This window comes from Lagenorhynchus albirostris, chromosome 14, assembly GCF_949774975.1.
Source record: "Lagenorhynchus albirostris chromosome 14, mLagAlb1.1, whole genome shotgun sequence".
Classification (NCBI taxonomy): domain Eukaryota; kingdom Metazoa; phylum Chordata; class Mammalia; order Artiodactyla; family Delphinidae; genus Lagenorhynchus; species Lagenorhynchus albirostris.
The window spans coordinates 87,443,054-87,467,951 of NC_083108.1; the positions used below are offsets into that span (position 1 = coordinate 87,443,054).

General features: G+C 65.7%; 1 protein-coding gene and 1 long non-coding RNA gene across 4 annotated transcripts; one reads left to right on the forward strand and one right to left on the reverse strand.

The window, feature by feature from the left end:
- Positions 1 to 2,241, reverse strand: LOC132503973 (uncharacterized). The gene is made up of 3 exons (XR_009534693.1): positions 2,085 to 2,241; positions 1,624 to 1,747; positions 1 to 304 (listed from the first exon to the last, which is right to left on the reverse strand). It is a non-coding gene; the product is annotated as an uncharacterized LOC132503973 (long non-coding RNA).
- Positions 903 to 23,039, forward strand: ULK1 (unc-51 like autophagy activating kinase 1). 3 transcript variants are annotated; one of them, XM_060120905.1, is made up of 28 exons: positions 903 to 1,234; positions 1,579 to 1,671; positions 1,752 to 1,793; positions 9,444 to 9,476; positions 9,768 to 9,804; positions 10,494 to 10,667; positions 10,751 to 10,824; positions 11,050 to 11,151; positions 12,143 to 12,201; positions 12,289 to 12,371; positions 12,742 to 12,792; positions 13,138 to 13,226; positions 13,972 to 14,125; positions 14,781 to 14,841; positions 15,037 to 15,126; positions 15,617 to 15,742; positions 16,192 to 16,340; positions 16,465 to 16,551; positions 16,973 to 17,241; positions 17,908 to 18,101; positions 18,433 to 18,542; positions 18,629 to 18,772; positions 19,124 to 19,317; positions 19,417 to 19,589; positions 19,670 to 19,788; positions 20,179 to 20,336; positions 21,097 to 21,232; positions 21,328 to 23,039. In XM_060120905.1, exons 1-28 carry the CDS (start codon positions 1,124 to 1,126, stop codon positions 21,381 to 21,383), a joined length of 3,168 nt encoding a protein of 1,055 aa, XP_059976888.1. In that variant the 5' UTR covers positions 903 to 1,123; the 3' UTR covers positions 21,384 to 23,039. The 3 variants fall into 3 exon arrangements, with proteins under 3 accessions (XP_059976888.1, XP_059976889.1, XP_059976890.1); XM_060120906.1 differs by having other exon boundaries at positions 16,210 to 16,340; XM_060120907.1 differs by having other exon boundaries at positions 904 to 1,234; positions 1,492 to 1,671.
- The last annotated feature ends 1,859 nt before the right edge of the window (positions 23,040 to 24,898 follow it).

Below are 24,898 nucleotides of genomic sequence, written 5' to 3' on the forward strand. Positions count from 1 at the left end.
TCTCCAGTGACTTTCTTTATTTTTTAATTAATTAATTAATTTATTTATTTTTGGCTGCACTGGATCTTCGTTGCTGTGCGCGGCCTTTCTCTAGTTGCGGCGAGTGGGGGCTACTCTTCGTTGCGGTGCGCAGGTTTCTCATTGTGGTGGCTTCTCTTGTTGCGGAGTATGGGCTCTAGGCGCGTGGGCTTCAGTAGTTGTGGCTCGTGGGCTCTAGAGTGCAGGCTCAGTACTTGTGGTGCATGGGCTTAGTTGCTCTGACGCATATGGGATCTTCCGGGACCAGGGTTTGAATCCGTGTTCCCTGCATTGGCAGGCGGATTCTCAACCACTGCACCACCAGGGAAGTCCCTTGGAGCACTTTTTATCTGAGCATCTCTGCCTCTAAGAATCTGCTGTGTATTATTCCATAGAAAGGATGCACCAGGATTTACCTAACCTTAGGACTTGTGGGCTATTTCTTAGGTTTGGTGCAGTTTGGGGGACAGTTTGTAACTATCGAGCGCAATTTTAAATGCATAACCTGCAACGCAGTCGTTCCCTTTCTAGGAATTTATTCTATCCAATCTCCAGCCCTGGGGTACACAGGCCACGTCCCAGGTATTAATGGCGGCTATGGCACATGTGCGCCCCCCAGATGCGCAGACAAGGGATGTAGTGTAAGGCTGCAGCAGAACTGGTTGGAGGGCGACCGTTGGCTCATGCCCAGGCTTGCAGCTCCCCTGTCATTCCCAAGGAGGCGGGCCTGCTACTGAGCCCGCCCCAACCATCTGGTCCCGCCCCAACAGGCCCCGCCCCACCGCCAGCGCCACCACCCACTGAGCGCGGCCGCCCGGCAGGCCCCGCCCCGCCCCAGCCAGGCTAGCCCCCCAGGCTCCGCCCCGCCCGGCACTCTGTGCGCTTGCGCCGGCGTCTCAGGCTCCCGGGCCCGGCGGCCGCGGCTCTTTTGTCTCCGGGCCGGAGCCCGAGCTGGATCCTGAGCTAGGGTCGGAGCCCAGGTCAAGAGTGGGTTGGAGTCGGATCGCGTCCGCAGCCCGGGCTACCCGATGGGGCGCGCCCCCTGCCCACCGCCCCCGGCCCGTGCCGTCGCCTGAGCCCCGGCCTGCCTGGCCCGGCCCGCGCCATGGAGTCCGGCCGCGGCGGCCTGGAGACCGTGGGCAAGTTCGAGTTCTCGCGCAAGGACCTGATTGGGCATGGCGCCTTCGCCGTGGTCTTCAAGGGGCGCCACCGCGAGGTGAGGGGCCGGCCGGCCCGGACAGAGCGCCGGCGAGGGCGGCCCCCCCGCCCCGGGGTCCCTCTCCCCATCCCCCGCTCCAGGGACCCCCCCGTTATCCCCACCGCCGGCCACCCCCATCCCCACCTCCACACCCCAGAGGCCCCCTCATCCTGCCGGGAACCCCACATGAACACAGCCGGGCGCCCCTCGTCTCACCCCACAGCCCCGGGACCCCACGTCCCCCTCACATGCACTCCTGACCCCCTCATCTCCAGGGACCTGCTGGGCGCTTGGCCTGGGCAAGGCCTTCAAGGCGTTCCCGGGTTCCCCGCCCCTGAGGGACACCCGCGCTTGGTTTTCAGAAACACGACCTGGAGGTCGCTGTCAAGTGCATTAACAAGAAGAACCTGGCCAAGTCGCAGACTCTCCTGGGGAAGGAGATCAAGATCCTCAAGGTGAGCTGGCCTCAGCAGCAGGGGGAGCGGGTGATGGGCGAGGGCGCTCCGCTCACAGGAAACCTGGCTTTCTGTCCTAGGAATTGAAACATGAAAACATCGTGGCGTTGTATGACTTCCAGGTAAGGCTGCCGGCGCCGTCTTGGTGGGGACGGGCTGTGCTCCCCTCCGCCCCCGCCCCCACCGGCCCCAGTACAGCCTCAGGCCCCGCTGACTTAAGTCCCAGTCCAGCCAAGTGCTGGAGACCCTGGCCAGGAGTGGACTCTTCCAGGCTAGCGTCTCGTACTGGGGGAAGGAGCTGGGCACCCCCATGTGTGGATGGGCGTCGGAGGCCTGCTGGGACCTTGGAGACCCCACCCTCAGCCCAGTTCTTGGGCCTGGGTTTCTTCTGGGCGTGTTGGGAGAGCTCCCACCTCCCCCCGCCACCTGAGTGCCCGGGGCGCCAGTGCAGCTCCACCGAGGGCGGGCTGGCTACAGCGTGGCCCTCGGGGGTGTCTGGCCCAGCGGCCGCGACGGTGAGTCCTGTCCCCAGCGCAGGCTCAGGGCAGCCCTGCCGGCCTGGACCACCTGTCTGGGCCAGCGGATTGTTTGTTGACATTACCCCAGCGGCCTGGCATTGGCCACTGTCTCCCTGTGTCAGACTGGGGGAGGGGCGGGGCTAAGGGAGATTCCTTCTTGCTGGCAGCTGGGGCCAGCCACCCGGGCAGGAGGGAGGCGGGTGCCCAGCTGATGAGGCCATCTCAGGCCTAGCTGGCCCAGAAGACCGCGGCCTGTTTCCCCCAGTGACCCCGGGCCCCCAGGCCTGGCGGTGGGGGGGGCCCGGCCTCGGCCCAGGTCTGGGACCCTGGAGACCCAGTTTGGGGACCAGGAACCTGAGGCAGCAGATCTGAGGGCCAAAGTGCTGACTAATGGTTTTGAAACCTGTTTACTGAGGCCACGGGACCAGCCCCTGGCTGAGGGGAAGTTCCCAGCCTGGCTGTCTGTGTTTTGGTGGCCTCCTCCCTCCTTCCCTGTCCTCTCCCTCCCCCTTCAGAGCGGGCTGCAGCCTTGGGGGCTGTGGCATGACATGAGGTGACTTGGGGAGGGCCCAGGTCCAATGTGACAGCGACAGGAAGTGCCTGGAAGCTGTGTTCTGGGGCCAAGAGGGCGGCCCCCTTCTCCCTCCTCCTCTCCCACCCTTCCCTGTCCCCTGCCCCCGCCTCTGCGCGCCCTCCTTCCCATCCTGGCTGGGCCACACACCTGGTTGTGGGCAGTGCCACTTCCTCCAGGGCTTGCAGTGCTGTGGCTTCCCTTGTGCAGAGGAAGTGCTTAAGGCCAGCCAGCCTCTCCCTTGCAGGCCCCCCCCGCGGGGGCCCTGTGCTCTCAGCCTTTGGGGTGTGGGGTGGCTCCCCAAGTCCTTAGACACTTGTCTGAGACACACATGGGACCCAGGAAATCATGGCTTTTAAAAACAGTTAATGATTTGGCTTAAAAAAAAAAATGAAGAAACAGTACAAAAGGGACGTGGGAAAAGGTGACCCTACCATCCCTGGCCCAGTGAGCCCCATCTCCCCCAGAGGGTCTCTCTGGGGACAGTGACACCTCCTCACGTACCTCTTTGCTGCCACACCATCTACAGTTCTACTGTGGCATTTTTCACTTAAGTGTGTGTCTTTGAGAAGGTCTGTGTCACTCCACATTAACTCAATCCATATGTGAGAAGTGACACCCCTCTCCTCCCAAGAAAATTATCCCCCATTCTTTCTGCAAGGTTCAGAGTCCAGACTCTGAAGCGAGGTGACCTAGTTCCAGTCCTGGCTCTGCCACTTAAACGAGCTGTGTGTCCTGGAACAAGTGTCTTAATCTGTCTGTGCGTCCATGTCTTTCTCTGTAAAACAGAGAGTCTGGAGTTGTTTGGTTGAAACTGGTCCTAGTAAGCACTGTGTGTGCTGGCGTCGCTACGACTGTGACTGTGGTGTTACTTGCAGCTGTGTGGTGTTCCGTGGCCCTATATTCCACAGTTGACCTCACCTGTCCCCCACTGGTGGGACATGGGGTTATTCTGGGATTCTGACATGTCAGCAGTGTGGCGGCGACTCTCCTGGGTTCACCTTTGCCATGACTGTGTGTCCACAGGGTGGATTCCTAGAAATAAGAGGATGTGTATTTTAGTTTGGAACAGTTGCCAGATCGTGGTCCATAGAGGATGGACCGTGCGCACAGCAGTGCTGCTGGCAGGAGCGCCTGTCTCCCCACATCCTTGCCAGGAGGTCGGTTATCAGACTTGCATCTTGGCCTGCCTGAGAGGTGGAAAATGACATCTCTTATGGTTCTGTTGTTCACTTTGGGGGGAGGCTCAGCATCGCTCTGTGTGCACGTGAACACCAGGAATGCCTCCTACCCAGGGATGTGCTCCTGTGGGTCTTGTGATTACCGAGGTTGGACGGCACTGTGGTTAACAGCATGGGCCCTGCGCCCTCCTGCCTTTCTGAGCCCAACTCACCCATTTACTTACCTGTGTGACCTTGGGCAGGTTACCTAGCCTCCTGGTGCCTCAGTGTTACCCAGAAAATGGGAGATGATAACAGTACATCTATGTCGTACGGTGGTTGTGATGACAGCTTGAGTCTATGTATGTTAAGTGTTTAGATCTGTACTTGTTAGTAAGTGCTATATAAATATTGGTTGGTGGGAACTCTTTATATATTAAGGAAAGCCCTTCCATGATAGGTTGCAAATATTCCTCCTCAGGTTGCTTCTTGTCTGTTGAGGTGGTTTGGTTTTGTGGCCATACGGAACAGTGACCGTTGTCAGGCTGCTGTGCGTGCGTGAGGGAGGCCTCTGGGGTGGTGCTCTGCTCTGTGGCCCACAGACATGTGGGCAGGCAGCGGGAGCCCCTGGCCTTTCCTTTCCTTGAGGGGCAGACGGCTGGCTCTGGGTCTTGCCCTCGCCTGCTGGGCCGTGGTTGGGTGTGCTCTTTCTGGGGAGAGTGGCCATCACAGGGGTCAGGGGACATCCCTGCCCAGCGTGCGCCCTGGGACGGGGGCCTTCCTGAGAGCAGCACGCCGTCCAGCTGGTTCCCACAGCTGGGTGACTCACTTCCCGGCCTGGCTGACAGAGCCACCCTTAGTGACTTTGGGTGGGTGGACACCTCAGTCAAGGGGAGAGGTCTGCCTTGCTGTGGGGTCATTCAGGACAGTGCCACCCTTTGGCCTTGCTTTTTCGTGACCCAGGCGGGCTTGGTGGGTCCGGGCAGGGACACGTCGATTCTGTGTTTTCCATTCTGGAAGTGTCCCCTGCTTCTCCCGAGTCAGGGGCAGGCCCGGAGTGTGGGAAAAAGGGGGCTGGGGAGGGCAGCTGGCCTCCCCCCGGCTCCCCGGCCCCCAGGAGCCACAGGCACACAATGGAAGCTGAAGGAGGCTCCCTGAGGAAGGGTGGGCTTCCTCCTCAGGGTGGGGCTGGGCATCCCTTCCCGTCTGGGCGCTGTCCAGGAGAGCCCAGCCTGGGGGCGGGGAGTGCCGCGGCTCCCCTGGGCGGGTGGCTGTGCTCCGGCCCTGGCTGTGGCTTTTGCCTCCTTCTGGAGCCAGGACGGCCCACTCCAAGGGGTTAACTAGGCCAGTGCCCGCCCGCCCACCTGCCCACCAGCCCACCAGGCCCAGCCCAGGATCACCAGACAGAGCAGGCTCGGCCAGCCCGGGAGCTGGGATCCTCTTAAGCAAAGCACCTTAGCACCCTGTGGAGGCAGGGCGGCCTCCTGCGTGCCCGGGCGCCCGTGCCAGGCTGCTTGGGACACCTGGCCCCGACACCCGGGCCGGCCCGGTCCCCAGGGCCTGTGGGCGTGCCACTGAGAGACGGAGAGGGTGCCGCTTCATCCCGCCTTCAGGGCCTCGCCTGTCCTCTCGAGGTGTGCGGGTCAGCGTTCACGGCCCCCGTCCTTGGGGGCCGCACGCACGGTGGAGCGGCCAGGACTCTGGTGCCCGGATGCCAGGCAGAATCACAGGGCCTGTCTGTGCCCGTTTCCTCCCCTTAAGTCGGCTGGGACGTCGATGGGACCTGCCCGCTCCTCAGGTTGCGCCGGGGGGACTGGTGGGATGGGGGTGGCCCCGCTGTGCTCCCTGCAGGCTGGAGGCCCGGTGGGCCGGCGCCTCGGCCATGTTGGTGGTTTTGCATTAAGAACGTGATGGACTCCTGGGGCCAAGAGCGCGGCCAGAAGCTCCCTCATCCGCCTCCCCCAGGAGGGGAGCCCTCTGGCTCGGCGGCTGCCACAGCCCCAGGAAGCAGTCCTGGTCCTTTCGAGTGTCCAGGCCGAGTCTGGACCGACCCCAAAGGAGGCGGCCTGCTGTCTGCAGTCCGCTTGGTCCCCCAGCCTGGGGGAGCTCGTGGAGACCAAATTTAGCTCAGGCGGAGGAGGGCCGAGGCGTGACCTCTCCAGGTCTCGGGTGGGCAGCAGGCTGCCAGGGGCAGACCAGCAGTGCCACCGAGGCCGTGCTGACGGCCCCCCCGGGGAGCCTGGAGAGCCGGCTTCCTCAGGGGGGCCCAGGCACGCAGCCGTCCCGGAGACCGCCACACTGGGGGCGCTGCAGGCGTGGCCGAGGCTCGTGCCGGCCCATGGGGTTGGCGCCTCACAAGCTGATGCTGCGGGCGGGGAAGGGGCCTTCCGAAGCCAGGGCAGTGGGGGACCCCGAATCCCACGTGGTGAGGGGAGGTGGGCACGACTCCCCCGGCCTAGCCCTGCTGTGCTCTCCCCCTCAGGCCCTGAACCTCTGGGCTCTGTGCACAGTAGGGCCTGCGGGCAACACGCTCGGTCTCTGCTGGGTGACCCACGGGGTGAAGGGACAGAGATCGGGGGAGAAGAGGGGCCCCAGAGCCCCTGGTCTTTGCTCACTGAGAGCTCGCCGAGGGCACCAGGAAGGCTTCAGGGAGGTCTCGGGGGTCCAGGGTGTCAGGCAGCGGGGAGGGCTAGGAGCCCCGAGCCAGTGGGCGGCGGGCCCCGTGGGGTGGCCCCGCGGGAAGGAGGGCGTCTGGCCTGGTGTTTGGAAGCGCCCCCAGCTGGAGCGGGTTTCGGGGTCCTGTGCGGGGGTCCCGTGGGTTCCTGGGCACAAAGGGCAGTGTGCTGTCACTGATGCACAGGCACCTCCTTTCTGGGGCAGGAGGTCGTGGGGTCCAGGCTGCGCAGGACTCACCTCCCAGCTGGCAGGCCCCTTGTCCCACCCAGCCACGGTTCTGCCAGCCCTGGGTGGCTGCCCGGGGACCCTCGGGGGCGTGGAGGCTGCACCTATCTCCTGTCCTTGTCATCCGGCCCTGCCCGTCCTGGCTCGGTCGGTCATCGGAGGCTTTCCTGGGGAGCAGGGGTCCCGTCGGGAGGACAGCCGAGAGCTGGGGGTGCCTGGGCCCCGCCCTGCGCTGCCCCTCTAGCGGTGTGGCACCTCTGGGCCACTCAAGACAAGGCTGCTCCCTGGCAGGTGAATTCGGGAGCCTGTTAAGCATGTCCCCAGAGGTGGCCGTGGTCAGGGTGACGGCAGGCGAGGGTACAGGTGGCCTGGGTGTCACGGGGAGTGGCTGTTCTATCTCCTGGGTTAGTTCTGGGTCCTCATCTCTGGCCCCTCGGCCCGGGAGCCTCCGGCTCTGCACCCGGCTCTCAGAGCCTCCCTCTGTTGGGATCTCCCTCCTCCTGGTACCCCTCTGTCCCCATTGCCAACCCCGCCGGGGTTGGTCGCAGTCGTGGGTGCGGCGTGACCGGGGACTTTCTCCCTGCATTATCTCTCCCCACAGCTGGCCTGGGAGGGCGGGGCCTGCGTGCTGGGCTGAGGCAGCTCCCACCTCTCTCCTGGGTGGGGGGGGGGGCGGGGGTGGGAGGGAGGGCCTGCTTTGGTGGGCGGAGCCCACCCCCTCCCAGAGGAGCCCGGCTGGGCACTTGGGAAGGCTTCTGCATCCCTGCGGACACGCCGCTGAGTGAGGAGGGCCTGGGGAAGCAGGGTGGGGCACGTGGCCCAGCCAGCCCCCGGAGCTGTCAGTGTCCACCTCTCAGCCCTGCTCCCCGGGGCGTCCCTGTCCCGGACGCACAGCCCCCCTGTTGGGGGAGCTCTGGAGGCATGGGGGCTTCTCTTTTGTTTTGGATATAAATGTGTCTTTTTTATTTACTTTTTTTGGCTGTGTTGGGTCTTCATTGCCGCACGCGGGCTTCTCACTGTGGTGGCTTCTCTTGTTGCGGAGCACGGGCTCTAGGCGTGCAGGCTTCGGAGGTAGCTGTGGCGCGTGGGCTCAGTAGTTGTGGCTCACGGGCTCAGTTGCTCTGTGGCATGTGGGATCTTCCCGGACCAGGGCTTGAACCCGTGTCCCCTGCATTGGCAGGTGGATTCTCAACCACTGCGCCACCAGGGCAGTCCCGTAGGGGTCTTCTCTTGTTTCAGGGGGCTGATATTTACACCTGGGGTGTCACCCAGTGGCTTTGTGTTCTACTGGTGTGGGTCTGAGCCCAGGCCCAACCTCCTGGGGGTAGGGTGACTGATCAGGGGTCCTCTGTCCTGCCAGGTCGGGGTGGTGGCCCGCTGCTGGGGATCAAGTCTGTCTGGGCCTCGGGTGCCCTCCCCCAAAGGCCGCTGAGAAATGACCCTCCTGCAGCCACCTCCCTCCTCCACCCAGGCTTCCCTCGGGGCTCCCCGCATGCCTTGAGAGCTCCGGGGCCAGCGCACGCACTTGCCCCCTTGCCCCCGGGGGTTAGAAGCTGGAGCTGCCCGTGAGCAGCGGGTGGGGAATGGGGACTCAGTGCGTTCTGGGCGGCGGGGAGGGGCTGTTCCCGGTCCGCAGGGCCCAGCAGTGTACTGGTGCTGAAGGGGCTTGGGGACTTGCTCCTGGCTGGCAGGGCCCCTCCGTTAGGGAAGACCCCGCCTGGGAAGGAGGGGAGGGGACTGTCTGCAGGAGAGCAGAGCGGTCAGGACCCCGCCTGCCTGGCTGACTTGGCTTCGCTGGGCTCAGTTTCCTCATCTGTGACCTGGGGATCTCAGGGGCCCCTCCTAGACGGACGCCAGGGCCGTGAGTGCGGGAAGGCGTCTGTGCGCTGGCCTGAGCAACGGGCTCCGCAGTCTTGCTGTCGTGGACCGAGCTGTGGATGCTGGTGGCAGCCCGAGGCCATGGGTGGCCAAGGGCTGAGCCGGAAGCTGGCCGGCAGTGGGCTGGCAGCGCCAACCTGTAATGCTGCCGGCATCTTTGGTTCTAGAGCCAGGAGCAGTTTCCACGGCCTGAGAGTCAGGCCCTCACACCCTCGCTGTGTCCCTTCTTGGGGGCCTGGGTCCCCCACTAAGTGCTTCTATGTGGCCAGGACTCAGCACTCATAGAAGAGCAAGCGGAGCCCTGTCAGAACCTCCGGGCCAGGGCTGACCCTGACCCTGATGGAGACCTGGGTTGCTGAGGGCTGCCCCTGGGAGGCGGGGTCCTTGCTCCACCCCTGACACCTCTCCTGGGTCCTCAGCCCCTTCCCCAGACTTGACAGATGGAGTGATCTGATTGGCTGCTTCTCTGGTCACTCAAGCCCACTTGGCTCTCAGACCTCCTCATCTCCTGGCCACTAACGAACTGGCTAAGCCCTGGCATGACAGGCCCCAGGGCTGCCCGGCCAGCCAGTGTCCACGCTCAGTGGCCTCTCCTGCCTGAGCCCAGGCAGTGTGTTGCGGGCAGCTGCGGGTGCCGGGTGCCTGGGTCACGCTGGGGCCAAGCCAGTCTTCCCAGACGGCTGCCAGACTGGGGGGCGGGGCGTGCCGCTGCCCACCTCTCACTGCCTCTTCTGTGTCCTGCAGGAAATGGCCAATTCCGTCTACCTGGTCATGGAGGTGAGTCCTGGAGGCCAGCTGTGAGGACGGGGAGGCTGGGCCCTCTCGGCTCTCAGGCCCCTTGTCACCTTGCGGTGAGAAGTTGTTTTCATGTCCGTGGGCTTCGGGCCGCCTCACCGGCGAGCACCCCCATTGACCTCCTCAAGCACGGATTGCGGGGGACGCCTGCCCAGGCTGGAGACGGCACCGAGTGCCCAGGGAGCAGCGCCCAGGGGTGGGGTGGTGGGAGACCCGGGCACGGTGGGCGGGGTGCCCTGGCCGCTGACCGAGGCGTGTGGCGGTCTCTTGCAGTACTGTAACGGCGGCGATCTGGCCGATTACCTGCACAGTGAGTGGACACCTGCGGCGGGACGGGCTGCCCGCGAGGCTCACCTGACCCGTTCTGAGAGGGGGCCTGGCCTGAACGAGCTCTCCTGGGCCTGATGGTGATGGCGGAGGCTCCCATCCCCCTGGCGCCTGCTGGGAAAGATGCAAGGGGGAGCGGAGCCCTGCTGGGGACACGTGCTGCGTCAGAGCCACGAGGGATGGCTTCTCAGGGCAGACGTGGTCTGCAAGGTCACGCTTGAGCGGGGCCCCGTGCGGCCCGCTGTGGATGTGGTGCCCGGCAGGGTCCCGGTCGCCGGTCGGCTGCTCTGCGGGGGCCAGACCTGTCCTGGGCCCCAGTGGGGTCCGGCTCTCCTCAGGGGGCGGGCCTTCGCAGGGTCCTGGCGCGGGTGGGGGACCACCGTTGAGGCCGAGCCTGGGGCTCATCGCACAGCCGCTGGCCGTGGTGCATGCCCTGGGCAGCGGGTAGAGGGAGCTGCTGAGAAGCGGCCCTCAGCTGAGAAGGGGCGGGGTGTGCTGGGCAGCACCGCGGGGCTCGCAGGCTGGGAGCGGACACGGGGCAGCTCAGGGTCAGACGGCGTGGCCGACGGGCCTGGAGGCCGCAGGGAGGGGCGCGGGAGCCATGCGGGGCGGGAGGCCGCTGGCCCGGGGCGCCCGGGCGAGCTGCGCCCCACGGAGCCCGTCTCCCCTCAGCCATGCGGACGCTGAGCGAGGACACCATCCGGCTCTTCCTGCAGCAGATCGCCGGTGCCGTGCGGCTACTGCACAGCAAGGGCATCATCCACCGGGACCTGAAGCCCCAGAACCTCCTGCTGTCCAACCCTGGTGGGCGCCGTGCCACCCCCAGCAACATCCGGGTCAAGATCGGTGAGGTGGCGGCCGGGGCCCGGGGAGACCGGCGGAGGCCCGGGGGCCGTGGCCACCCCTCTCACGCCTCTCCTTGCCTGCAGCCGACTTCGGCTTTGCCCGGTACCTGCAGAGCAACATGATGGCGGCCACGCTCTGCGGCTCCCCCATGTACATGGTAGGTGGCCTGTTGGAAGGGGGGTCCGCGGTGGGGTTCCCTCCCGTGCCCATCCTGTGGCCTCACTTTGGGAGGCAGCCGTCGTGGCTGTACCATTTCCCGCCACATCTGTGGCGTTCGGCTGGCGTGTGTTATGATTGGCTGGCACCTGGCTGGAGCCAGACTTTGCGCAGCGCGCGCTCAGCGTCCGTCCTTGCCGTCGCGCCGACGCGCTGTACCCTGCAGGCCCCCGAGGTCATCATGTCCCAGCACTACGACGGGAAGGCGGACCTGTGGAGCATCGGCACCATCGTGTACCAGTGCCTGACAGGGAAGGCGCCCTTCCAGGTGAGGCCCCGGCAGGGGGTGTGGCGCGCTCAGCCCTGCAGCCTCCCCTTGCCGGCATGCCGTGGCCGCCCAGCTCCCCCCTGTGCAGTCACTTCAGGGCCGAGGCCGGAGCCTCCACTGGCTCTGGGGCATACCTGTGCGTGTCCACATGTGTGTCTGAACCAAGTTTCGTGGCCTCCCTCCTGCCCATTCCAGGGCTGGCGTGACCCACCAGATTGGTACGAGGACCCCAAGCTCTGGGGTACACCCTGCATTTGGAAGGCAGTGGCCTGCCGTGTGTGGACCCCAAAGGGTCCAGGGCCCCGAGCCCGTGTCGCAGGCCCTTGCGTCCTGTGCTGGCCTCGTGGGCTGACCCGGCAGCTCTCCGCTGTCGCCAGCTTGCCCCAAAGCGCCCTCTGCCTGCCCGGTGACCTAGGCTGCCCCCATCCCCGCTCCCCGTACCTCCCTGCCTGCCGTTTCCTGCACATGAGCAAGCGACTAGCGGAGGGCCGTCCCCCGCTGGCATGTTGGCCTTGGGAAGGCAGGGGCTGTCTTGCTCTCGGCTGTACCCCCCGAGCCTTGAACAGTGCCTGGCACACAGCAGTGCTGAGCGCGTGACACGTGAACAGGCGTGTGGGCGGGGCCCACTTGGGGGGCGAGCTTGTTCTGGGGCCCTTTGCTGGGGTGGGGTGCACGGGCCACATTTTAATTTTAAGAAGCACATGACCGGTCACATCAGATACCCAGGATGCACCCGCACCAGGTGGGAAGGGGGCCCAGCCAGCATCCTTGCTCTGGGCCCCCCTGGCCCCCCTGTGTGGTCCCCGTGGTTCCACAGCCTGGCGGGGGGGAGGGGGCCCCCTTCCTTGGAAGCATGCGAGGGCGCTCAGTGTTTGGACAGACAGGCTGGCCGTGCTGGGCCAGGGGCCTCTCGGGAGACAGAGGCTCTGAGCGGCTAGTGGCTGAGAGCAGCAGGGATACTCACGCCTGGCCCCCTGGCCCTCACTTCCAGGCCAGCAGCCCCCAGGACCTCCGCCTCTTCTATGAGAAGAACAAGACGCTGGTCCCCCCGTGAGTGCCCCTCCCGCCAGACACAGACACCCCGCCCCCCCGCCCCCGGGCAGGCTGCCCTGTCAACGTCGTGCCCTGTGCCCCCAGCATCCCCCGGGAGACCTCGGCCCCGCTGAGACAGCTGCTCCTGTCTCTGCTTCAGCGCAACCACAGAGACCGCATGGACTTCGGTGAGCACCCCCTGGCTGGCCCGCCACCTCGCCCGACAGGCCTGGGGGGTCAGGGCCCTCGGGCTTGCGCCCCTGCCCCCCACGTCCTGCACACCCCACTCCCAGGGGCCCTGTGGCGGCAGTGAGTGGCTTTTCCCGGGGCCCACAGCTCCTTTCCCAGCAGCGGAGATAAATCCCCGGTTTTGCAATGGGCAGCACTGCTGGGAAAACCGTGGGCAGGGTGGCTGGATCCGGGCCTGGGCCACGCTGGGGGCACCAGCTGGGACTCTGCCTCCCTCCGTTGCTGGAGTGCGGCAGCGGGGACAGGGCCCCGGGGACGGTGGGGCCTGGCCTCACCCCTCCTGAGCCCGGGCCCATCCCTCTCCTGCAGATGAGTTTTTCCATCACCCCTTCCTTGACTCCAGTGCCGCTGTGAAGAAGTGTGAGTCCCCTGAGGGTCTCGGCACTCCCGTGCCCCCCCCCCTTCTCCCTGTGGGCTGCCAGCCCCACCCCGGGAGGTTGGGGGCTACCAGCTCCTCAGCCCTCCTCCAGCCTGTGGTCCCCAGGGGCCCCAGAGGCCAGGGGGTGGGCTCGAGCTCAGCTGACTTGGTGCGGTGGGATTGGAGAGGTGAGGGCAGGCCCTCGCACAGGTCCCCTCCCGGTCCCTGGGTTCCTCTGGGGCGGGGCGGATCCCGAGCCGGCAGCTGTGCTCGGCGTGGGGTTGACATGGGCAGGGTGGGAGCGGAGCATCCCATGCTGACGGGTGCTGATCCGCGCCCTCTGCCAGCCCCGCCCGTGCCCGTGCCCTCGTACCCAAGCTCGGGGTCCGGCAGCAGCTCCAGCAGCAGCTCCACCTCACACCTGGCCTCCCCACCGGTGAGTCACGCGCAGGGCGGCGGGCGGCGGGCTCCTGTCGCCTCGGCTTCGGGGCGTGCGGGCGTCCGCGGGAACCTCGTCGGGCTCCCGCCCCGCCCCAGCTCGCGCCTTCTGCTGTGTCGTCTGGTCTCATCACACCAGACTCAGAAACGTTCTGCTTGTGAATGTGGCGGAGTTAGAAGCGGGTGGAGGCCTGTTTCAGGGTCCCTGTGTCCCGTCGGTCTCTTCAGCACCGTGTCAGCTCCGCGCCTGCATGTGCACGGACGCGCGGGTGGCCACGGGTGGGGGCCCCGTGTCCTGGGAGCCCACCCGCCCCGCAGCCCACGTCCCCAGCACAGGGCTGGGGTGAGGTCTGCCGAGGTTGTGCTCGGGGGCGGGGGCACTGGGGCTTGAACCTCCCTTGGGCCGTCTGTCTGTCCATCCGTCTTGCCAGGCGGGGGCCAGGGCCAGGCTCGCTCACGCCCGAAGGTGGACCTTCCAGACGCCCCACCTCCCGAGCGCTGTGCAGGGCCACGGGGGGCAGGGGGGGAGTCGCTTGACATGGGGCCTCTGGAGCCTTTGGGGGCCAAGCGGTTCCTCGTGCTGGGCAGCAGGGGGCTCCGTGAGGTGACCGCTCCTGTGGGGAGGTCACCGGAGAAGCAGCGGCCTGGGGGAGGAGAACGTGCAGAGCCTCTGCCTCGTCCCCATGGTCCCCTTCACCCAGGCCCTGGGGCCGGGTCTCAGCGGCCTCCCCTCTGACCCCCAGTCCCTGGGGGAGATGCAGCAGCAGCTCCAGAAGACCCTGACCTCCCCGGCCGAGGCCGCCGGCTTCCTGCAGGGCTCCCGGGACTCGGGCGGCAGCAGCAAGGACTCGTCCTGTGACACTGATGACTTCGTCATGGTCCCGGCCCAGTTTCCAGGTCAGGGGGCCACCAGGCAGGGGTGGGCAGGGAGATCGCTGCAGACATGCCAGACGGAACCTCTAAGAAGGGGCTTCTGGAAGTTTCTACCCCAGATCAGCCTGGCCAGAGAGTCAGAGCTGAGTCCTGCCCGCCGCGGAGCGTCCGGGGCGCCTGCTCCGAGGGGGGAGCTGCTGCCCCCGCCCACCCCGCAGAGCCCTGTTCTCGGGCCCTCAGTTCCCCTCGCGACCCCGGCTGCTGGTACTTCCCTCACGGCCTTGGCCGCCCTGAGACTCCCGGGCCGGGGCCGCGTGGGAGCGGGCCCAGGTGTCCGACGGGCCACCCTGAGCCTGTCGGCTTGGCTCCGCAGGGGAGGAGAGGCCCTGTACCCAGCCACCGGCAGCTCAAGGAGGGCAGCGGGAAGGTGGGGACCCAGCAGTCCTGGAGGAGGAGTGAGGCCCAGATTGGGAGGTGTGGACACCCAGCCTGGGGTTCTCTGAAGGCTGGTGTGTGGGGAGGGTACCAGCGTCTCCGAGTGCCGTGAGGTCCAGACAGGCAAAGGGGGGTGTCAGCGCGAGCGACAGGAGCGGGGACGGGAGAGTGCTGGGCTCGCCGTGGCCTGGGCCCGCCCAGGAAGAGGTGCCTGGGCCCAGCCTCACCCGTGTCCCATCCACAGGTGACCTGGTGGCCGAGGCGGTCGGTGCCAAGCCGCCACCGGACAGCCTGATGTGCAGCGGGTAAGCCCCCAGCCCCAGGCTCTGCGGGGAGGGCGACGCCTGCTCTCAGGCTGCCCCCTGACCTGCCTGGGCCAGACAGTTTGGGAAGTGCCGAGTCTGCTGTGCCCAGTGCAGGACGGAGTCCCAAGGAGGGGCCAGGGTCTGCGCTGGTTTGGCCTGAATGTGAGGCCCTGCCGTCCGCCCTGTCCCCGCCAGGAGCTCGCTGGCGGCCTCTGCTGGCCTGGAGAGCCGCGGCCGGACCCCGTCTCCTTCCCCGCCCTGCAGCAGCTCCCTCAGCCCCTCAGGGTAAGCGGGGCCCGGGGCACAGGCAGCATCACAGCGCCCCAGCCCCAGTCCTATCCTGCAGGAAGCGGTTGTGTCCAGAGGCCCTGCCTTCATTCAGCCCCGGCAGGGTGCCAGGGCCCTGTGGGTGGTCCGGCAGAAGGAGGGGATTGTGGTGGAAGGGATGCAGGGCGGGCTTGGGGCCCAGGGGTGGTTACCGGAACCACCAGAGACCAGTGTCGTCGCTCCCTCCGCCCCTCCCGAGCTTGTGGGGCGAAGCGGGCAGTGACTCCCAGTGCCAGCAGGAGCTGGCCCAGCCTCGCTACTGGCCGCTCCCAGCCAGAAGCCACCTGGGTGCAGAGAGTGGGGGCATGGGGTACCAGGGGAGCAGTGCTGGCCGGGTGCAGAAACAAGGAGGCAGGTGGCCCGGAGTGGCCTCTGCCCCGGGATGTTAGGGCCTGGGGTTCAGCCCAGCGCCCCAGCCGCGGTGACCCCAACCTCTCTCCCCACACAGCCGGGCCGGGGCATCCTCCAGCAGCAGGTGCGGGGCCTCGGCCCCCATCCCAGTCCCCACTCAGGTGCATAACTACCAGCGCATTGAGCAGAGCCTTCAGTCGCCCACCCAGTACCAGGCGGCGCGGTGAGTGCACGGGCCCCCCGTGGCCAGGCACATCCTAGAGGACTGTAGTGAGGGCCCCACGCAGCCCACTTGGATGGTGCGGGGCCATCTCACACGCACGGCTGTGCAGACCGCACACTGCGCGACCGTCAGCGCCACCGCCCTGCGGACATACGGGCACTCAAGCTGTACCGTGACGGCTTTCTGGTAGATGTCAGTGGAGTGTCTTGTGTCCCCAAAACTGACTTCGATGTTTGTAAGTTTCGGAAGAGGAGAGGGCACCTTTTTTGTAATTCACAGAAGCCCCTGTGGGTTGGGGGCTGCCCTGGCAGGGACTGGCGGCTCCCACCGGGTTGCGGCTGCTGGTGAGGCCCGTTACTTGAGCAGAGGGGGACAGACGCATGGCATGCTGGTGGCCCTGGCCGGGCGTGGCTGGGGCCCTCACACCCTGTGCCTGCTTGCGTCCGCAGGTCCTCTGCCATCCGCAGGTCAGGCAGCACCAGCCCGCTGGGCTTTGCACGGGCCAGCCTGTCACCCCCGTCTCACGCCGAGCACGGAGCTGCCCTGTCCAGGAAGTTCTCCCTGGGTGGGGGCCGGCCCTACACGCCGTCTCCCCAGGGTAAGCCTGCACGCCACTGGTGGACCCAGCCTCGGAGCTGGGACTGGGAGTCTCCACGCGGGGGGCGGGGGAGGGACTCACTCTCTGTCCCACATTGACCTTGGCAACCCCTCTTGCCCCCAAGTCGGAACCATCCCCGAGCGGCCAGGCTGGAGCGGGGCACCCTCCCCCCAAGCAGCCGAGATGCGGGGTGGCAGGTCCCCTCGTCCAGGTAGGTGCAGCTCCGGCCCAGTGGGTGTGCAGGTGGAGCTGGGGAGGGGCGGAGGAGCTGGGCTGACCTCCCTGGGCTGGTCTGTCGCTCCTTGGGATAGTGGCCGTTTTCCTGGTTCACAACCGTCATTTCTTACGCGTTAAAAGAAGGCAGGAAACTCTGTGAGACTATTTAAACAAGCTTAAGCCTTCAGCTTATGGAGGCCCACTGTGGGGCTCAGATCCCACCCTGACCCCGCCATGCTGTGTGACCTCACGCAGGTGTCTCAGCTCCTCTGTGCCTGTTTCCTCAGGTGCGCAGTGGAGCGTAGGGAATCCTGAGCAGGCGTGGGGGTCTCTGTACACTGTCCTGGTTGGTCGTGTGGGCAGGTCCAGGCAGTCCTCGGGACAGCTGTGATTGGGCCCGTCCTGTCCCGCCCTAGGCTCCTCCGCACCTGAGCACTCTCCCCACAGCGCCGGGCTGGGCTGCCGCCTGCACAGTGCCCCGAACCTGTCCGACCTGCGTGTGGTGCGTCCCAAGCTGCCCAAGCCCCCCACGGACCCGCTGGGCGTGGCGTTCGGCCACCCGCAAGCCAGCCCCCCGCAGCCCTCCCATGGGCTGCAGTCCTGCCGGCCCCTGCGCGGCTCGCCCAAGCTGCCCGACTTCCTGCAGCGGAACCCCCTGCCCCCTATTCTGGGCTCCCCGACCAAGGTAACAGGGCCGCGGGCCTCCAGGGGGGTGGGTGGGAGTGGCTCTGTATGTGCTCGGGCCGCCGGGCTTTGTGTCTGGCGGGATTCCCACAGGACCTGAGGGGCCCCGGAAGCCAGAGGCAGGGCTGGTGTGCTCCAGCATAGCAGCGCCTGCCCTCTGTGCTGAGACCTCTTGCACTGGCTGGTGGCTGGATCCGTGTCTCCCCGTTCACGTGTGGGGTGGCCACGTCCCCGTGACGAAGACTGGCTCCCAAAGCCAAAACACCTGCTCTCTGGCCCTTGACCGGAAGCGTCCCGACCCTGGCCCAGCATCCAGAGCCCCAGAGAACCCAGGCTGCCACCATGGGCACATTACTTAGCTCATCGCTTGCCTCAGTCTTCCTGTCTGTGAAATGGGGCCAGAACCTGCAGCTACCTCGTGGTGTCTCTGTGCGGGCATAGGTGCACACGTGCATGGCCTGTGTTGGACGCGTGCGTCTGCGTGTGTCACTGTCCTCCAGCACAGGGTGGAGTCAGCCTTCACACCTTTGCTGTGAAGACCTGGATCGTGGAAGTTTGGGGTTTTGCGGCATGGGGCCCTGCAGGCTCAGACCAGCGCTGCTGACCCCGTTGAGATGTTAATGTCACCGTGGCGGGTCGTTCTCAGCACTTAACCTGCCCCTCCTAGGCCGTGCCCGCGTTCGACTTCACCAAGACCCCCAGCTCCCAGAACTTGCTGACTCTCCTGGCCCGGCAGGGCGTGGTGATGACGCCGCCTCGGAACCGGACGCTGCCCGACCTCTCCGAGGCGGGGCCCTTCCAGGGGCAGCAGCTGGGCCCCGGCCTGCGGCCCACCGAGGACGCCAAGGGCTCCTTTGGCAGGTGAGTGGGTGGGGACTCCCCCGACGTGGCCTGCGGGAGGAGAGGCCCAGCCCTGCCTGCTGTCTGCGGGCACCTCACTCCCTCTTCAACCCCTTCTGAGCCTCAGTTTGTGCGTCTGTTCAATGGGTGACAGTAACTGCCCGGGGTGGGTGGGAGGACCGGGTGGCCAGCACAGTCGGGACGGGCTGGGCATGCTGACCAGGCTGCGGGGCCCCCAGACCCTGCCTGGGGGGGCCGGGGGGCCGGCCCTGGGCAGCGGGTGGCCTGGTGCCTGGGTCTCTGGATCCCCTGGGTGGCGCAGGGCACGTGTTCACCACCCTTCACCCTGCAGGTCCCTCAGCGCCGGCCGCCTCACGGATCTGCTCCTTAAGGCTGCCTTTGGGACGCAGGCCCCTGACTCAGGCAGCGTGGACAGCCTGCAGGAAAAGCCCATGGAGACCGGTGCGTGGGGGGCCGCCGGAGAGCATTCTGGGGAGTGGGGACGCCCGCGGCGGGAAGACCCTGAGCCCCTCCTCTTGCTCTCTCAGGGCCGTCTGCTGGCTTCGGAGGGAACCTGCACCCGGGAGCCCGTGCGGGGGGCGCCGGCAGCCCTTCCCCCGTGGTGTTCACAGTGGGCTCGCCCCCCGGCGGGACCACGCCGCCCCAGGGCCCCCGTGCCACCGTGTTCTCAGGTGAGGGCCGTTGCTGGCCTCGCGGCTGCGGCGAATCAGCGGCCCACACCGTCCGTCGGGAAGCGGGAGGGGCCCTCGCTGTAGAGTCAGGAGCTGAGCCAGGCGCTACTCTCACGCGAGGCCCTGGGAGGGTCCTCCTTGGAGGCTCGGGGGCACGGCTCCCACAGCCAGGCCCCTGAAGCCCCGGCCCTGGACTCCGGGGTGCCCCTGCAGTGGGCGGGGGCCCGGGAGGGGTGAGGCCTCTGCTGGGGCGCCTGCTCGCAGAGGGGCAGGAGTGGAACGGGTGGGGACCGGCTCTGTGTCAGAGTGGCGGAGGCCTGATGGGGAGGGCGGCCGGCCCTCTCCCCACAGGGGGCCCCTCCAGCCCCCTCGGCTCGGCAGGCTCCTCCTCCGCCCGTCACCTGGCGCCCGGGGCCTACGGCGAGGCGCCCCTCGAGGTACCCGCCCCCGGCCACTGCCGCAGCTTTGCCGACCCCGTTGCCGCCAACCTGGAGGGGGCTGTGACCTTCGAGGCCCCCGACCTGCCCGAGGAGACCCTCATGGAGGTGAGGGCCGGGCGGGGGCAGGCGCCTGGCCCAGCGTGGCGTCCGGGCAGGGCTGGTGGCGGTGCCGAGGAGCGTCCCTCAGTGGCCCCGTCTCCCCAGCAAGAGCACACGGAGATCCTGCACAGCCTGCGCTTCACGCTCGACTTTGTCCAGCACGTCCTGGAGATCGCGGCCCTGAAGGGCAGTGCCAGCGAGGCGGCCGGGGGGCCCGAGTACCAGCTGCAGGAGAGCGTGGTGGCCGACCAGATCAGCCTGCTGAGCCGCGAGTGGAGGTGCGTGTGCCCAGCGGGGCCCCGCGGGGAGGCAGCGGGGGTGCGGCCTCCGCCCCTGACGCGTCCTTGCCGCCCTCCAGCTTCGCGGAGCAGCTGGTGCTCTACCTGAAGGCGGCCGAGCTCCTCTCCTCGGGCCTGCAGACCGCCATCGACCAGATCCGGGCCGGCAAGCTCTGCCTGTCGTCCACCGTGAAGCAGGGTGAGGGCAGCCTTGGCCGGTGGCGGCGGCGGCAGCGGCAGCAGCAGCAGCGTTCGGGGCATGAGACCCTGAGGGAGTCGGGGAGGGAGGGATAGCTATCTCTGGGAGAAGGTCAGCGAGGAAGAGGTGACGAGGGAGGCCTTCCTGAGGAGGTTCCCTGGTGCAGGCCCAGCCCGGGGAGGGATAGTGGGGGTGGGGGGCAGGTGCAAAGGCCCTGCGGCAGGGCCCCCATGGGCCTGGGGCAGGAAGGCGCAGCGTGAGTTGCTGAGCAGAGCACCTAGGAGGTGGGGTCGGACAGTGCCCCGGGGACGGAGTGAGGGGCTTTTGCCCGCTGGTCGCGTGGGTTCCCTTGCTGGGGGCCGGCCTGAGCTGCCGGGGCGCCTCCCACAGTGGTGCGGAAGCTGAACGAGCTGTACAAGACGAGTGTGGTGTCCTGCCAAGGCCTGAGCCTGCGGCTGCAGCGCTTCTTCCTAGACAAGCAGCGGCTCCTAGACCGCATCCAGAGCGTCGCCGCCGAGAAGCTCATCTTTAGCCACGCGGTGCAGACGGTACGCCGGGCGGGGCCACGTGGGGCCGGGCGGGGAGAGCGGGCTGAGGGGCTGGCAGGGGCGGGTTGATGGCCACAGCTCCGCCGGATTTCAGGGGCATCACTCCCGGGGTGGGAAGTTCCACTACGCTGTCCCCTCAGCCAGCAAATGTCACCCGGGCCCCTCCAGCCCTGGTGGGGAGCCGGGAGCTCACCTGGGCTTCCGCCTCGCTGTGAGGCTCCACGGCCCAGACGTGTCCCTCCCTGAAACTCAGGTTCCTTACCTGGAAAATGGGGAACCTGGTTTTCAAGGCTCTTAGCAGGTGAGTTGGTTCCTTCTTCTCTAGAGGGAACCAACGCAGGCAGCCCAGCTGGGAGCTGTGGCGTGAAGGCAGGAGGGGCTGGGAGGGGCCCTGCCCAGTGCTCTGCGTCTGTCGCTTTGGGGTCCTCGTGCCCAAAAAGCGCTGCTTCTGAGGCAGTGCCTGTTTTCGAGAAAATTCACTCGTGCAGTAAAAACACAGCCCGAAGAGACGTTCGGGAACAGTCAGCCTCCTCGTCCCCGAGCTCCCCTCCCCCAGGGGCGACCATCACTGACATGACCGGGACCGAGGGAGTGCTCTGCCCGGTGCGGGTGGCCGGTCGCCTGCCCTGTAACCCCGGCTGCCTGCGCGTGACCCGGCGGTGCCCACAGCGTGCTGCCCCGTGGCTCGTGCGGCCGTCAGCCCTGGGTCCCCCGTCTCTGTGGAAGGCAGCTGGGCCCAGCCTCCGCCTTCACCCGGCAGGTGCAGTCGGCCGCCCTGGACGAGATGTTCCACCGCCGGGAGGACTGTGTCCAGCGCTACCACAAGGCCCTGCTGCTCATGGAGGGACTGCAGCAGATCCTCTCGGACCAGGCAGACGTGGAGAACATCGCCAAGTGTCAGTGTCCGCTGGGCCCCTGGGAGCGGGGGCGGGAGGGGGCAGCCGCTGCCCGCTCACCGTGGTGCCCGCCCCCCCTCCCTCCCTCGCTCCAGGCAAGCTGTGCATCGAGCGGAGACTCTCGGCCCTGCTGACCGGCATCTGTGCCTGACCTCCTGGAGGCCCGGCCCACGGTGCCCAAGGGGCCTGGACCTTCACTGCCGATCCATGGGGTGGGGAGCAGCTGGCCGGACTCGAAGGGACAAGCCCACGGCCGTGATACCACTCGCTGGTGCTGGGGAAAGGACCGTGGCTCCCCACCCAGCGTCCGGAGCCAGGCCTCAGGCTGCGTCTCTGTCTCCTGGGCTCCGCGGCCGTGGACTTCAGGGCGCTGGAGGCCCCGCACAGAACCTCGACGTAGGCCAGTCCCCTGGCCTGGCTGACGGGCAGAACTCCCCGCCCAGCCGGCGATCTGAACTGCTCTCCCGGCTGCCTCGATGGCAGGTGGGGATGCGTGGGCAGCCCCCGCCCCGCCCAGACCCCAGGGCTGTCTCGCTGAGGACAAGCAGAGGCCCTGAGACCGTGATGCCCACTCAAGCCAAAGCCGCCAGGCCTGCCCAGCGGATCCACCCAGCAAAAGGTGTGTCCTCCTGGCTCCCACCCCTCCCTCCCCCGAGACCACCACCCAGCTTTGTGATCACCCAGCACTTTATGCAGGCGGACTGGACCCGGCTGTTGCACCACCAGGCACGTGTGCACACCCGTAATCACACGTCCGTGTGCAGACAGCTCCGCGAGCGCGTGTGCTGTGCCTGCGCCCGGGTTGCTCTCGAGGCGAAGCAGCCGTCTTATCTAAATGTTCTTTTAGGGACGGACAGTACGAAGCACCGAGCTTCCAAAACCCAGCACAGACGCTGTTGCCGTCTTTCACACTTAACTCCTAAGATGTGTCTTATCTTCTGCAGCTCTTTTTCATTTTTCTTTTTTTTTAAAAGAAGAAAACTCGTATGAGTTGACGTTTTGTTCCGAAAGGACGGGGGCAGGATCGGGGCAGCCTCGGCAGCGATGCTGAGACCCCGGGGGCCGGTGGCGCTGGGCGCGTGTGGTCTGCGCGTGGCCGTCCGCCCTCCCGCCTGTAGGGCGGCCCTACCCCTGCCCTTGCTCCCTGCCTGAAGACCGCGGGCAGCTGAGGACTGCTTTTGTGCGTAAACCTACCTGTCCAGCTCTCACAGGAGGTTTTGATGTCAAGCCCTCTGTCCCCTCACCAGGTCCTGGCTGCCATGGGGGGCCGGCGGGGAGGCCACCTTCCAGGCTCGGGGGGGTCCCTTTTCTGGTCTGCCCGGCTCTGCCTAGCTCCTCTCGAACGTGTCCTCAAGGATGCAGAGGGAGCCGCCCCAGCCCAGCACCCCCGGCGCTGAGGTTTCACCACAGGCCCAGGCAAGGACCCCACGCGTTTCTCTCTTGCGATACTTGAAATCTTGCCTCTGTGCTTGGACCCAGAAGAAGAGCAGCCCTGGGACTCGTTTCTGTCTCCTCACCGGTGGCTTGAGCTTCTCCTCCTGCGCAGAAAATGTCCGTATTTATTGCTTTACGGTTGGCTGGAACCGGGGCCTCTGGGGGGCCGGCACCGTGGGAGGGGCCCCTTGGGCTCTGTCCGCGGGCGACCTCCGGGCTGTGGGGTGAGCGCCGCCCACCCAGCCTGTCCTCCACAGCACGGCTCTCCGCCCTTGGTCTACCTTACAAGACGTTTGTGTCACCCGCCCCCACCCCCACCCCTTGCGTTAAGTTGTGTAACATCAATTTAAGGAAATAAACCTCTGGAGTTGTTGGGCTGCTGTTACTGATGGTTTGTCACGGCCTACCCTTCTCCCGTCACCTCCTTTCTCGGACTACATGCCCCGCCCCCCCATGTCCTGCAGCAGCAGCTGGAGTTTGGAGGTCGGGTTCGGGGCAAGGCTGGGAGCTCAGTCCTCCAGGGGTTCACCGGGTGCCAGCCAGACCTTGACAGCAGCCGCGCCACTTCCGTCCCCACCCACGCGCAGGAGGGCCCCCCGCTCCGCCTCTGGGTGGGTGTGAGAGGCTGTGGTTTTGGTGTGCGCGCCCCCGACGGTTAGTGACCTCAAGTATCTCTCCATGTGTCTGTCAGCAATTTCTAGGTCATTTTTGGAGAAATACCCATTCATGTCCTTTGCCCGTTTTTGAATCGGATGCTTTCTCTTTTTGTTGTTGAGTGGTAAGGTTTCCATTTTTTAGACTACGTGTTGTTTTTTATTTATTTGTTTTTAAGGTTTTTTTTAATAAATTTATTTATTTTTATTTTTTTGGCTGCATCGGGTCTTCGTTGCTGCGTGCGGGCTTTCTCTAGTTGCGGCGAGCAGGGGCTACTCTTCATTGCGGTGCGCGGGCTTCTCATTGCGGTGGCTTCTCTTGTGGAGCACAGGCTCTAGGCTCGCAGGGTCAGTAGTTGTGGCACGCGTGCTCAGTACTTGTGGCTTGCGGGCTCTAGAGTGCACGCTCAGTAGTTGTGGCACACGGGCTTAGTTGCTACGTGGCGTGCGGACCAGGGCTCAAACCTGTGTCCCCTGCATTGGCAGGCGGATTCTCAACCACTGCGCCACCAGGGAAGCCCTACATATTGTTTTAATAGGCTAAAAGGATCTCATTAAGTTACCAGAAAGGCTAACCGCAACGTGAAACGAAAGTTCGCGGAGGGGTAGTGGTAGAGGAAGTGGAAGGTGGGGCCTCAAAAGGCTAGGTCCCAGCAGGGCCGCTCCAGTCTGCCTTCCTGGAGTGCGTGCTCCGGGCTCTGCAGACAGGAAGGGCCGTGCCTGGTGGAGATGCAGCCCCTTCCGCTCTGTGGGGCTCCCGGTATGTTGCACAAAGAAATGCCGAAAGAGGATTAAGACAACCGTGGCATTTTGTTGTCAAATTAATAGACTTCATTTCTTACAGTAGTTTTAGGTTTACAGAAAAATTGTGCAGGAAGTACAGAGAGTTCCCAAATACTCCCTCTCCCCCTGCCACCCACTTTACTTCTCCTGTTAACACCTTGCATGGGTGGGATTCATCTGTTACAACTGATAAACCTACACTGACACGTCAGCATCACCCAGAGTCCATGTTTACGTTGTGATTCGCTCTTGGTGCCCGTGCTGTGGGTTTGGACGCACACGTGATGACCTGTACCATTTCAGTGTCATGCAGAGTCGTTTCACTGCCCTGAATATCCTCTGTGCTCTGTGTTCCCTCCCCTGACTTTAACCCCGTCCCTTTACTGTCTCCATAGCTTCGCCTCTTCCACGATGCTGGAATCACACAGTGTAGCCTTTCCAGGTTGACTTCTTCTGGGTCTTTCCATGGCTCGATGGCTCATTTCTTTTCAATGCTCAATGATACCCCCCTGTCTGTGGGTACTGAGTTTATGTATCCATTTTCCTACTGAAGGATATCCTCTTGCTCCCCAGTCTTGGTATTCATGGGTAGCGCTGCTGTAAACACCCTGTGTAGGAGCCTGACAGTAAGGAGGGCCCAGGAGGGCTGGCTGGGCCGGGGGTGCAGTGGGCACACGGGAGGGACCGGCTCCCCACTTCCTGCGGGGCTCACGTTGCCCTGCGCGCTCCTGGCATGCTCACAGGGGGCCTTCGGCCAGGAGGTCCGGCCCAGGTGCCTGCCCCACTTCTAACTGCC